The sequence below is a fragment of the Agelaius phoeniceus genome, chromosome 1, assembly GCF_051311805.1.
Source record: "Agelaius phoeniceus isolate bAgePho1 chromosome 1, bAgePho1.hap1, whole genome shotgun sequence".
Lineage (NCBI taxonomy): Eukaryota > Metazoa > Chordata > Aves > Passeriformes > Icteridae > Agelaius > Agelaius phoeniceus.
This window is the reverse complement of record NC_135265.1, coordinates 111,756,337-111,771,150: the sequence shown is the minus strand read 5'-3', so window position 1 is coordinate 111,771,150 and position 14,814 is coordinate 111,756,337. Positions and strand designations below refer to the sequence as shown.

The 14,814-nt window shown below is 44.6% G+C and overlaps 1 protein-coding gene across 5 annotated transcripts in view; it reads right to left on the bottom strand.

The window, feature by feature from the left end:
* Positions 1-14,814, bottom strand: part of MAPRE2 (microtubule associated protein RP/EB family member 2) — a 97,309-nt gene that overhangs the window by 47,347 nt on the left and 35,148 nt on the right. For 2 of the 5 annotated variants that reach the window (XM_054629145.2, XM_054629173.2), the window contains exon 1: positions 9,103-9,337. The exons of 2 other annotated variants lie outside the window; for them this stretch is intronic. In XM_054629145.2, the coding sequence (XP_054485120.1) occupies positions 9,103-9,221 (119 nt within the window). In that variant the 5' untranslated portion in view covers positions 9,222-9,337. Of the gene's footprint in view, positions 1-9,102; positions 9,338-14,814 lie in introns of those variants that run through there. One more of the 5 variants, XM_054629164.2, reaches the window with a different exon arrangement.

The window sequence follows — 14,814 nt, the reverse complement described above, 5'->3', positions numbered from 1 at the left end:
TGCTCTCAGTGATTCAGAGAACACAATATGAAATTATATGAATATGAATTAATGTAGTGCTGCAGCAGCAGTATTGCTTTCACAAGAATTAAACTAGAAAACGTTTGATATTGATGAAGTCATACTGAGGCTGCATACACATATTTTTCTTTTCCATTTGAAACCTTTGATGACAAGGCTGATTTTTCCTTCCTGGAAGGACAAAAGTTGCTTCCAGATGATATTCCTTTCATTTTTAAAGCACGTGATTTTGTTATTTTGTTTTTTAAGTCACAAGCTGTTTATGTTTATTAGAGCTACAGAATGGGATCATAAACTGACTCGGGTAGGCAGGGCACTCCAGAGGGATCTGCTCCAGCCTCCCAGTCACTGCAGAAACAGCAAGAGAAGGCTGCTATTTGTCTCAGTTTCAAGTCTCTCCAAGGACAGACATTCCACAGCCCCTTTGGGTAACTTCTGGGGCTTGACCATCCTGGCTGTGTCAACATTTCTCCCAATATCCAGAGTACTTTGTGCTGCTGCAGCTGCTGACAGCCATTGCCTCTCATCCTTTCTCTTTCTTCAAAGAACCTGGCTCCATTTTCTTTACACACAGTCTCCCACTAGACAGATAAGACTGTAGTGAGGTCTTCCCTTCTCCTGAGCTGGCTCCTATCCAGACTGACCAAACACAGGTGACAAGCTCCAGCCTCCTGATCATCCTGGTGTCCCTCTGCCACACTCACTTCAGCATGTCATTGTCTCTCTCAAAGTGGAGAGGCCAAATCCAGACACGGCATGTGAGACGTGGTCTCAGAAACACCAGAGGGGAAGAATCACTTCCCTGGAGCTGCTGGCTACATGCCTGCCAATGCAGCCCAGCATGGGCTTGGCCTTCTTCCCTGCAAGAGCACACTGCTGACTCACGTTCATCTTGTTCACCAGCACCACCAGGTCCATACTGTGCAACCCTTCAGGAACAACTGGGGGGTTGTGCATAATGTGGTAGTGGGAAAAAACACCTCACCATATTAAAATCAGAGCTGCTTGAGAGACTAGGCAGTTCCACAGCACCCCTGTGGAACTCATTTGACACTTGGGAGCCACAGATTAAAAATGTGCACTAGAGAGCCACGCCTCTGCAGGCAGAAATATGCAGAATAACAAAATGGTTTGGGTTGGAAGGGACCTTAATGATCATATAGTTCTAGTCCCTCTGCCACGGGCAGCAGCACCTCCCATTAGACCAGGCTGCTCAAAGCCCCATGCAATCGAGTCCTGAACATTCCAGAAATGGAGCATCCACAACTTCTCTGAGGACCATGTTTCAGTGTCTCATCACCCCCCAGTAAAGAATTTATTCTTAATACCAAATCTAAACATACTCCCAGTGCGAAGCAATTGCCCCTTGTCTCATGACTACACACCCTTGTAAAAATTGCCTCTCCAGCTCTCTTGCAAGCCCCCTTTAAGTACTGGAAGGTTGTTCTGAAGTCTCTCCAGAGCCTTCTCTTCTCCAGGCTGAGTAACCCCAGGTGTCTCAGCCTGTCTTCATCACAGATATTTTAAAAGAAGTAAAAAAAACAAAAGGATAATATTTCTTTTGCCTCCTTGAATGTGACAACTAGCACAACATGAATGTGTTGACTGAAAACCGTGTATTTAGACCCTGACTTAGAATCTACATAATGTATAACTTTGAAACATTATTATGGGTAAATAGGAATATGGACCACAAACAAATCAATTCAAAAAAATATAACAAACACCATTTTGCATAACAAGGTTTCCAACAGAATGACTAATTAAAACTGAATGCTGTCCTTTTGGGAAAATGTATCCCTTCTATCCAACCAATTACCACTGCTTCCCTGTTCTCAGCACTCCTACACACCATGGTCTTTCTGTATACACAAGCTCCCGTGGGACTTTCATATCACTGGGTTATGTGTTTCACTTCCATACAAACAATTACTCATAGATTCTATAGTTATTTTAACAAGCTATGATTTGTGTAACACTGAATCTGTAAGTAAAACAAATGAGTATCCTACTTCAAATATTTCAGTGCTTCCTATTTATGATATTACTGGACCAGCTCCACAGAGATTAACCTTAAGAAGCGAAGCATAACAACTGTGTAAGATTTGCCTAAAATGAATTTTCACTCCCCCTAAATTGTTTAATACATATTGCCAGTAAGCCCTTCTGAGCATCCACACTGCATTCCAGAATGACAGGAAAGAATTTGCATTCATGTGCATCTCTGAATAATTACAGCTGCTTGGGTAGGAAATCTGTATGGTACTAAGGAACCCTGCTGTAGGAGGGGAAATTCACTTGAGTTGCTCCTAAAAGATAAAACTGAAGCGCACAGATCTCAGCTAAGGGTTCCACTGACTCAGGGCTCCAAATTGCCAAGAAACATAATATTGAAAATTAAGCCTCTGAGACAATACAATGCAAGGTGGTCATATACAAGGCCAGAAGATCAACAGTACAACCTGCAGGGTATATTTCTCTCCAGGCAGAATGATTTGGCACAGTTGTAGGATTTCCTACGGAAGCTACATCCTTAAGTCTCGATTCACTAATGAATGTTTACACTTCCTGTTTGGATAGCATAGCAAAAAAACAGATTTAACACAAAGGCACCCTTCTCTAATCATGGGGCTCTGTGGGAAAAAAGAAATTATTTCAGAGTGGCTAAACTGAGACATTTAATGGGTGTGCTTCCAGTATACAGACCCTTCTCTACAAAATATTTGATAACTTGGTATACCACTAGAAAACCAGACAAACTTTTCTCAAAATATCACAGGCAAGATTTTAATCTTGAATTAAATATTTCATAGCACAAAACAGTAGAACTGTACTAAAAAAAAAAAAAGAAAACAACACTATTTATTATTTTTAAACCCCAAGAGTTAAATGCATGTTTAGTAAACGTTACAGCTGATATTCCCTTTCCCCTCCCACCTAATTGTAATGAAACAATACGAAGAAGATGCTTTATCGGTGAGTCAGGCAGCAGAGATCTGAGCAAGATCCAAACAGCTCCGCAGCGCAGCTCACACCATCCATAGCAGAAACACGGATGTTTTCCATTTACATTCCCCAGCACTGATCCTGGGAGTGAGCAACCAGTGCTGCTAGCTGGAGGCCAGGATTCAGGGAGCGAGGAGGACGCGAGCAGCCAAACGCTGTCCCTGAGCAGCGCTGCTGCTGCTGCCACTGCGCCACCATGGCCTTGGTGCCATCCCATCCGGTGGCTGCCGTGATTGAGAACAGATGTGGTGAGACCACTCATTTTCAATTATCTAACAAAGGTGCACGAAAAGCTGGCACACTATTTATCTGCTTCCTTACCAAGCCTTGGCTATAATTAGCTTTGGGCATGAGGAAGGAGAAGAGACTGTCAAATTAAACTAACCTCCCCACTAAAACCCAAAACCTCCGAAGATATTTTTAAAGAGTCACACATTCAAATGCCAAGGCTTGAAATGTAGACCTACCACACATTTTCTTTTCTTAGTGGCTCCCAAAACAAGTTTTATATCACAAAAGGTTAGTCCAGGTATGCCCCCTGGAAGAACATTCCTGTGGTCCAGATGGGGTAACTGCATCTCCCTCAAACAAGCCAAAGAAATAGCTTTAATCAAGGTCTCTTGCTCCACAGCCCCACCTCCAAATCACCTTTCTTTCACAATGTAGCATATTTTTCAGTGCCTGTTTTCTAGGAAGACTAGATTGAAGACACGAGACAGAAGCCAAAATGTCTGTTTCTGAAAGTGCCAGCATCAGGTTCAGTTCTCGCATGTCCCAAACTTGCTCCTTTTTCTGTTCATATGCCAAAAAAACACTGCTGTTGCTATGCAGCTCAACAAGGTAGTTAAAAAAAACCCCACATCACACAACAAAACCCAGAACGCAGCCTCCCACCTACAGGATGTTTCTGAAACCCACGGAGGCTGGGTGCAAATTAGGCGTTCTCAGACCTTTATGGTGAGAGCACTTGGGTGTAAGCTGAGGATTTCATGCTCTCTGAAAATTACCTCAAAGTCCTTACACAAACTGGGCTGTCTGTGGAGTGTTTTCTCCCCTCTCCCCCCAGTCCCTAAAAAGCCCCCTCTCTCTTAGCCCCTGATTTAAACAAATACCTCCAGCCCCCAAACACTATGAGGGCATTATCTAGGAAGATCTAAATCCAGGTCAGCAGAGATATCCCAATAATGCAGAGATATCCCAATATTCTAAGTCTCAAGCTACTGATACAGTATTGAGCAGAGTCATCTTCTTAACCCTCAGGGACTTTTACATGCACTCATATGTGATTCCCAGTTATCTTCAGACAGTTTCACCCTATGCTTTTTGAGAGCTGGATCTGCCCAGCAGAAGATTCTCACCAAAACAGCTCTCTCTAGGCAGAGCGCTCCCTAAGCAGAAAACAAGATTAAAGAAGAACAGCAGTGGCAGCAATAGGAAGACAGCTTTATGAAAGTGAAACAAGAGAAAATAGAGGGTACCTAAGCTGACAGAACCCAAGGAAAGATTTCTGCCTTGGTTCCTTTTTAATGCCAGCTGGTAAGCTGCTGGCTCTAAGTCACCAGGATGGTCTTCTCCCGAGAGTAACTACCTTGTTGCAATCCAGATGCTTGGCAGACAAGGGGGTTATCACAACTACAGCTTTTAGAAAAGCACAGGCCAAATTTATGGGGTGTAATTTATGCTAGTTTGTTGATTTTTTTTTTTAACATTTGTTATTGACTTTTTCCTGCTTCCAATGAAATCTAGGGCAAAATTGTCATAATCTGCAATAAAACTGTTAAGTCAAAGCAAATGCCTCTGAAAATAAAGTTTCACTTCCTAATATATTTAATAGCATTTGCTTTGATTGGTGTTTACAGTTTCAGAAGTCACATCTATCAGTACTGTGAAGTGAGAAGACTGCTTTTACTCTGTATCATCTTCCCAGTTCTCAAGCTTGGGCCTTTACATATTAACTTTATCAACACAAATGGTCTTTTTTACTTCAGTGTAACTACCTGCTTACCACATTCAGTGGAGACTAATTTTAGAGCAAGAAATTCCTTCTGCCCAGAGTAAGGCAAAGCCATAGTTCCCCTTTGAACCCTGAGTAAAGCCACATGTGTGGAAGGCACAGAGTCACCAGAGCCAGGGGCAGCTCCTGCCGAGGGAAGGATGCTCTCTACTGCCCAGGGCCAGCCTGCATTCGGCAATTCACTGCGATTCAGAAAGCAAAGACCAAAACAGATTTTGCTGTAACGTAAATCTTGACTTTCAGCGTGGAAGTTATCAGCTCATAGTGCTGTAAAAGCCAGCCAGATATGCTCTGTAACAACTTATTCCAGCAGTGGGTGAGGAAATCACCACTGCTGTCTAGCTTTCATTATTATGCACAGCACCATCATTTGTCTGCTCACACAATGATTTCTAGAATGAAGACAACACTTAGGAAAAACAAATATTTAAAAGAGATAACATTAGAAAGGTAGACAATCATAGATAAAAACTAAAACAGAAGTACTCTTTCCCTCTAGCCTAGTGATTTCAAGAAAAACAATCAGGAAGTCAGCCCCTTCCCCTCTGCTTCATGCAAGTTCTGGGTATAAAACTAAATATAGCCAGGGAATGAAGGACCAGAAAACCATTTTTCCAGCAACACACAGGGACAAAGTGGAAGTAAAGCACAGTATCCTGCAAAGGAAGGTACAACAGCCTGTCTCTTTAGGGCCAGGGTGATTTAGACTAGGTATGCCGTTTGAGCCTAGAAGTATTCACTCTTAATACTTTAGCTTTTAAAAATATGATGAGCTGATCAAGCACACAAGATACCTGGCAAAAAAAAACCCAAACACTGCAAACAGGTCTTATTTAAAAAAAATTTATCCCCACAGCTGTTGATTTGGTTTCTCATTGAATTTTTTCAGCCATCTTTGAATGCAGAAGTAAAACTATCATTAAATGTGATGCCGTTCTTAGAAATTACCCCAACTCTACTTCGGGCCAACAAAAAGACACCTCAGTACCAAATATTAAACAGTCTCCTGATCTGAAGCACAAGAAACAGCATTTCACTGGAGCAATACAGATTGATTACAGTTATTAACTCTGAAAGGTAACATCACCCTGTGTCTAAATTTTATGCCAAAGTGCCTGGTTTCCATTTACCAGCTAAGTAAAGCTGGATGAGAAACTTAACACCTTGGGCCTGTATGTCCCAGTCTGCAAAATATAATATGTCCTTTGGAAGACTTGGGAAAACTATTTGTAGCTTTGCATACAGAGCACATGGCTGGGGCTTGTGGTATAAGCTCAATTCCCTGCTGCATCCTCAGCTCCATGGATAACTTTCAGCTTCCATGTCAGCTTCCTAGTCAGTAAAATGGTGCAACCTGCAGCTGTTTTTAAATCTGCTTCAGGAGTTGGATATCAAATCTTTGGAAAAACCTGGTATTAGAATAGCAAAGGGGTTTTTTTTAGGTCTGAGAATATCTAATCTGATGAACACAAATTTTCTGATCAGTAAAGATTACTTCTGTTTTAAAAAATCTAAGGAACAGAACATGTTAAAATGAGAAAGCATTTCTGTTACTACAGGAGAGAAGGATGGAAAGGCAAATACTGAACCTCTATACACATGGTAGATGCAGGTTAACTTGGGAGCAAAGTGGCAGGATGCAGAAGTGTTTTAAATTTCTACAACTGCTCATCTGCCGCCAAGCTCCAGGGTGTGTTTAATGACATATTTATTCCATATTCCTAGATGGAAGGAGCCAGCCCAGCAATCAGAGGCATAGCAACTTGATGTGTCATATGGCGAGGTCCTACAAGCTGCTCCAGAGGTCTGGAATGGCACTGACAGTCCAGTGTGGCAGCAGGCACTAAAGTGATGGAATTCAACTGTTGTACCCAGTGGTCTCCTGCTGCCACTCACACTGAACAAGGACCAAACTTGCCTAGCTACTAAAGGTTGTCATGGAAGTTAAAACCCATTTTTTCCAGTATCAAGAAGAAGCTTCACCAGTTTTCATGTATTTTCTCTAACATTTCCCTTCTGTTATGCTTGACATTTACTTTCTAAAGGACTTTAGCTTCAGATGGAAGCAAGTATCATTCTCCCTTTCACCCAGAGAAAGGAAGAAATCAACAGATATGGGAGTTATGACTCTGCAGAACATGGTAAGTTTCCAAAAGGAAAAAAACCCAACCTAAATAGAATTCCTCAGTGGAAATTTTTACTTGTGCATTGAAGGTTTATTTCTGAAATATCTTGAACTGGATTGCTTATTTACTGCCCAAAGATAACATGCAATGCTAGCATCAGTAGTTCTGTATTCCTTTATATTGCTCTAGGGAGGGATACAAATGGATACAAATCCCTAAAAGACTACAGAGTACTTCTCTGGATGAAAGGCTATTCAGATGCATAGCATCTTCACAATTAGTGGAAAACTGGGCAAGTGATACAGTTATTCCTGTCATCACACGCTGAACACAGCAGCCTCACAAAATGTCTTTTCTAGACATAGTTCGGTGTATGATTTGACAGGCTAAAGGACAAGAAAACTGACTTGTTGATGACTGTAGAAAAACACATACAAACCGCCTGAAAAAGAAGAACGGAGAACCCCATGTAACAGAGGTTTTCCAAAGAACTCTTCTGAAGGAAACAAGTTAGCAATCAGTGGTACCTATGGCATGTCACAGTAACTAAAGGTGGATACGTGATATTTCAAATTTATTTCATATTTCTGTTTAGTTGCATGACAGAAGCACAGCTTTCCCCTAAAACAGAATCTTGTACTACTCAGCTGAAATTTAGATATAGGAAGTGAGAGCTCCAGGCGTTCTGCAAGAAAGGACCTAGAAATAGGTCCTTGCAAAAGCAATTTTGCTACTTTGTGCTAAATGTGTGCACTGGGGCTCCGCTGCACAAAGTATAAGCAGCTTCAGAGAGAGACACAGACTAAATTTTGTGCAATTCAAACTAACCACACACTGGGATCTCCGACGCATTTCACGCTCATCCGTCAGTGAGTGATCAACAATGAGATTCACTGTTAAGGTTATTAATGGCCAAATGCCGGTAGCAGCTCCGTTATTCCTCAGCAGAAGAAAAAATACTGCGATTTTCTCCAGACAAACAAGCCAAGTCATCCACGCTTGTTTTCATGTATTCGAGCTTACAACTCGCCACTTTAGTCAGATATTTGAGAGCAGCATCATTTCCTGCTGCTTGGAAATCAGCTTTAAGGGGCGTGTTCTCTGCAGCGGCACTGCTTGCTGTCATCCAGGCAGCATTTTAAATAACTGTATATTGACATAAGGAGCCACCGGCCGTATTATCGCCCTTCGGGTCGGCAGCAAGGAGCACATCAAACCAGTTGCGTTCCGGGCTGCGCCGCGACCCTTATCAAACAATGCAAACAATTTTAATGAGCTTATCTGCCGGAACATATTGTCAGAGATGTTAATGCAGAAGCGCTGCCAGCAACGCATGCCAAACGATTCATCAAAAATGCCTACAACTGCGACAAAAGACGGGTGTCCCCCCCAAACGAGAGACGATAAATAAACACAAAATGGGGCTGGCGGGGAGCGGGGGCGGGGATGGAGCCGCCCTCCCCCGCGCAGGCACCGGCAGAGCTGTCACCCCCGCCCCTGGAGCGGGGGGCGGCTGTCACCCCCGCCCTGGCGTGCGGGGCCGGGCGCTGCCCGGTGCCCGGTGCGGCTCTCCCGGGCGGGCAGGGGCTGCCCGCGCCCCGCCATCCGCGGCCGCCGCCTCCCGCACGGCGCCGCCTCCCTCCGAGATCCGCAGCGAGGTGCTGCGGCTCTTTTCCAAGGGGAGCTGGCTGCCTGCGCGGGGGGCGTTCTCGCCTTCCCTTTTATTCCGCCCCCTCCTCTTTCTTTTTTTTCCTCTTTTTTTTTTTTAATTATCATTTTTAACCGCCTTTCTTCCGCCCGGGCGCGGCGAGCCCCCTCACGCATCCCGCCTCTCCCCCGAGCGCTCCGCAGCCGGACAATGCGGGGCCGGCGGGAGAGGAGGGGGCTGCAGCCCGCCCGCCTTATGCAACGCCCGCCGCAGCGCCCCCGCCGTACCTGTAGGAGCGCTCCCCCCGCACCGTGTGCTTCCTGAAGGGGATGATGGTCCCGTTATCCTGGATGATGTCGTTGTTGTTCTCGCCATTTGGGGACAGGGCTTGGGTCGGTCCGGGCATTGGCGCTCCCGCCGCTCCGCAGAGCCCCGCGCTGCTGCCGCTGCTGCTGCTGCTGGTGTGCGGAAGGTGGCGGCAGCCGCGACTCCGCCGCCCGCCCGCCCCGCCCCGCCGCGCGTCAGCCCCGCCGCCGCCGCCGCCGCCGCCACACGTGACCGCCCCTCGCCATGGCAACGGGCCGGCGCCGCGCTGCGCCCGGGGACGGCAGCGGGCAGGCCGGGCGGGCACGGCGGGGAAGGCAGGGAGAGGGGCCCGCCCCGCCCCGCGCCCCCACACAAAGAGCCGCTCGCCCCGGCAGTGAGGGGCGGCCCGAGCTGTTCGGCGGCCCCGGCACACACAAAGCGCCCGGGCACCCCCCGGCCTCACACGGCGGTGCCGCCGCCCCCGCGCCTGTCCCCGCACCCGTGGGCGGCACAGAAACGGCGCCTGGGCCGTGGGGACCGCGCCGTGCCCTGCCCACCGCCGCCCTGACAGCCGTGTGCGCGCCCGGCCGAGACCTCGACGGCCGCTGCCTCATCGTCGCCCTCCGCGCCCCCGGTACCTCAGCATCATCCGCCTCCTGCCCACACCAAGGAGCTATGGCGCTTCTTTTGAAGGAGCCCCACGCCGGGCTGCTCGGTTACAGAGCGGCGAGCCGCCGCAGGGAACGCCGCCCAGCTCTGCCCAGCTCTATCTCCCCTCGGCGCGGGTGTGCCGGGGGCGATGGCCATCCCCGCCGCACAAAGCCCGCCCGCACCGGCTGCAGCTCGCAAGAATTATAGCGTGGCATTCGTGCTTCACATGGTAAACGCTTTATTTTTAAAAAGGGCATAAATATTAAGTGACATGAGCTACAAGATGTAAAAAATCATGGACTCCTAATAATAAAACAGCACACGAAGGTCTTAGTTATTTTATCCCCTTTTTTCCCGATTCCTGTGTCTGCTACTCCGCCTGCATTTCCACCCCAAGCACCAGGATGTTCAAAGCTCTGGATACCAAGCTCTGTATCTCTGCTTACAACTTCACTGGAGAGCACAGCATAACACCTGTCAAGCTGCATTGCACATTTCCAGCATTCTCCTGCTCTCAGGCTTGCACAGAAAAAAAAAAAAAAAAATGATGGCACATCCTTCAAAATCTTCCTTGGATCAGAAACAAGAAGAGATCTGCCAAGGCAGTGGCACTGAACTTCTGGCATTGCTAGCACCACCAATCACAGAACCCTCATCTCTTCCTCCCCTTCTTCTAGAACAGTTTTTGCATCCTCCCCAGCCCGTTTTCCTCTGCAATTCTTTATTATTTCTGCATATCTCCCCTTGCCTATATAGCAATGTGCTTCAAAGTTTGACATTTGCACAGATCTGTGCTGGTCATCCTCAGGAGCAGACCTGAACTTCACTGTGGCCAAAACCTACCCTCATGTCCCAATAGTGCATCAAAACCCACACTTCTACCACCATAGAAAAATACTGTCCAGGTGTTTACAAATTCTTTTCTCTAAGCAGAAACCAACAAGGGTGGCTATAGGCATAGTCTCTAAACAGATCTATGTGACCTCTCACATGGCTGTTAGATGCAAAATATTTGGGCTGATCTATTAACATCTTAAAAAATACATGCCCCCAAATGCAAGTCTCTTTTTAAAGGAATCTTAAGATGGTAGGTTGAACAGAAGCCATGTGAGTACTTCTAATATGTTCTCAGAGACACATGCTGGTATTTTAACTCATGAAGTATGAGTTTGATCAGGTTTCTGCCTCAAATTTTTTTCTGGGCAAAGAAAGTGACTTAATGAAATTTTAAATAATCTTTACCTGATGTTTCAGACTGAAATGACACTACTGAAATCTTAGTTTACGTGATTATATTCATAATATAGACCATTCACAGAGAGCTTGTAAGGTGAATAAAATCAATAAAACCAACTGCACAACACTTGGACTGCTGAGAACTCCCTGGATTTAAATCAGATGTATAGATTAACACATTTTAGAGCAGTCTCTAACAAGGCTCAAGTTAGTCTGCCAATTTGCCACTGTCTTCTGCACATCAAGACAGGGAATCTTCTTATACTTTCTGCCAGCTTTTCAAATATACTCATATTTATCTTTCAGTAACCAATCTATGGACATTTGCAATTGGCACACTTCATTGAAGCACGCTTCATTCATCTGGTAATTGGAGGAAGCTACTTTTGAGTCTTTTTCAAAACAAGCAACAAAAAACATGCTGTTAAAAACTCCAATAAGTGTATTAGTAACACTCAAGAACATGGACAAGCCAGAAATGCTATGTGGTGACAGAATATAAAAATAATCTACAGCAGGTCTTTATCTGCCAGACATAACCCTACCTGCTCTGCTAGGGAGCAAGCAGTAAAACACTCTGCAACCCTAACTTGTAAAAACATTTTTATTTCTTCACCAGTGGCAATGAACAGAAGCTTCTTTATTGAAGTCCCTAAAGCTGTTTAAAACATGTACCAACAGAGCTACAGAAGAGAAGTGCAGGTGAGGAGAGCATGGCAGCCCTGCTGCAGACCTCTTCTTGCCTCTGCATTAGGACCCAAGGTCAGAAGAACACACACTGCTGAGGCAGGTACCTTACCTTTACAGAGGCTGAGCCAGGCATCAGCAAAAGAAGCCTGGTACTGGTTTTCAGAAAGCACATGTTTAAGTGTGCTTCAGTCCATCTAGCACAGCCTGGGGGCTTTGGGTGCAATATGGGTGCAATATGCATGACATTCCTTCTACCTACATCTCTGTTTCTGGGCACTGTGTGGCCCACAAGCACAACTCCTGTCTTTATGTGCTGGAAGCCACTAGATCTTCCTCCCACTCCCATCATTCTAAGCTTAAAGGTCTCAAAGAAAGAGGAAACCTGTTGCTGTTATTAGGTGTCTTTACATCTGTGCTGCTTTTATAGATTTTTACATGCACTAGGCACAAAAATAGAGCATTGATCCAAAGAGTAGAAGGTCAGCCTTGGTGTTAATAAAAAGCCCCACCTGTGGAATGCTGAAAGTACTGAAATCTGGTACTCACAAGTGATATGCTGACTGAGCAAAGCTAAGAGCCAGGAAAGCAATTAATGCTGAAGGGTGGAATTACAAAACCTGATGTAATAGATCTTCAGCACTGAGACCACAGAGGCAATGGCTGAAAGGGACCTGTGGAGGTCATCCAGTCCAATCTCCCACTTGGAGCACGATCATCACCAATATGAGATCAGGTCACATTTGGTGACATGATCGTAATCAATCCAAATCTTGAAAATCTCCAAGGATGGAGATGTCACATCCTCTCCAGACCACCTCCTCCTGTACCATTCTAGCCACACAGCAAGTCCCAGGTGTACTGCTGATGCAAAAAGCACCACTCTACTGCATCACATGCATTCCAGGACTTTGATGTCTGATCTGGTGAACCAGGCAGAGAGAATACTAGCTAAGTACTGGATACTAAGTATCCAGTAACACTACTAAGTACTGGAATAGGCCTAAACATCATTCACCAAAATCTGGTTCCTCCTTCCTCTTCAGAGCTTTTGTTTTCAGTTCCTCTCTCTTTACTTGCTCTAGGCCTCACTTACTACAGTAGGAAGGCCATGAAGCTTAATTTATAATGCCTGAGAGTAAAATCCTCTAAAACCCCAAAATGCAGCATTAGAAAGACCTCAGGCAAACTCGAGCCAGAATTTTATATTAGGCAGCTAATGTGGAAATAAATTATAAATATTTTAATGCTGATAAGCGATCAATGCACAGCCTCTGACAGCAGAGGTGATGGCCAGGCTAGTGACTTGTGCTGATACATTTTTGAAGGATAAAAAAGCCCCACACACATGGTTTTAGGGAGTATTTCATGACATAGCCAAACTATAAATACAATTAATGATTGCAGAAATTCCCCACTGCTTGGATAACTTTGGGGAGGTGGGAGGAATAGGGAGTGAGACTAAGAAAAACACATTTAACCCTAGAGTGGCCAGCAAGGATCCCTCATCTCTGACATCTCTGTTCATGTTCAAGCTCATAAAGGAGTCAGTGTGATATTGCTTGCAGTCTTCTCAGAATAGAGCCCAGCTACAAACTGCAGCAAACATCATGCCAGTGTAAGTATTTTGGGCCATGTACATCACTTCTCTGAGGAGTTTCATGAACATTCCTGTCACAAGTGCATTTTTATTTGCTGGGGAAAGAAAACCTGAGACTAGATTTCAGAAACCAGTTGGAAGGTAGCAATAACTTTTGGAAAGCAGCAGTCCTGAGCAATGTAGCCTGCTTTTCTAATTTAACTATCTTCATAGTCTTCCTTTATCACAACAAAGATTAACAGAATTCTGTAAAGCCACAGATTTACACACTGTAGATTAAAATCAGTTCTAGCACTGTGTTTGTAAGAAATCCATGCAGAAACAGTCTCTTTCTCCTGAAGGAGTTGGTCAACAGTGTTTAAATTTGAAAATAAGTGAATAAAGCATCTCAGGAATAAAGTTTGGAAAGAGCTAAAAGAAATTACTCTGTTGAGTCTTGGACATACCCTGGTTGTTCAAGGAAGTCCCAATTCATTAAGGTACATTGACATACTTTATTCCCAGCATGAGGAGGGTCAGTAAGATGGGTATAACCATGAGCATACTTAATTAGGCTGCATCAGAATCAGCCTAATTTCTAAAGTTGCATTTAGCAGATTAGGAACAGAAGATTCAGGAGATCCAGATCTGCATGTTATCTGTGAGAAGTACAAGTGAGGCGTCTGCAGCTGAATGTCTGTTAGAGAGCACTGGCTTGTGCCAGCCTAAACTAGAGCACAGTTCTAACCTGTGACAATAACCTATCACACAGAGACATCTGTAAAGGGGGCAGCAACAGCAGGGTTCCTAACCCAACAAACATATATCAGATGTGATGAGGTGCATGGTAAGTTTCAAGCTGATCTGGGTTAGGCAGAACTGGTGTTTCCTATTTTCCTGACATACTGTCAACAGCACTGATCAACCCAAAGGAAAACAGAGTGTCATAAAATCACTTCAGGTAAAAATTCAAAACTGTAACTTTATAGACTCTCTTTGTTTATGCAGCCCTGAATAAATTGTCCTGCCACCATCCCACCAGCTCATTCTATACCTTATATTTCTGGGCATTTAAACTCACAATGACAAACAGCAAATGATAATTTTGTCAGGACAAAGAAACACTGCATAAGTTGTATTAAAACAGCTACTTATCACTCCAGACATCCTGTAGACAAAGAATGAGCTTCCTACCCTTGGGGATTCTAGTGTTGCCACTTTAAGCAAAGTCTTGACTATTTGCCTTCCCTGGAGGGACACAGATAAAGAGGGGAAAAAAAAAAGAGAGGGCTGTCCCAATTACACAATGTGCATGCACCACATCCCTATGAGGTAATTCAAGTCTATTTTTAAATATACAGACATATTTATATTTCAGAGCTCACATTTAACATTTTAAAAAGTGTTCTGTGCCTGTGAGGAAGAATAAAATAAATCTTGGAGTCTTTATCCACTAGGCGTACTTGAAAATTTAGCCTTATGAGCTGCAAATCCAATCTGACCATTAGTGCATGAACTGATTGCTAAAGAGAAATATCTT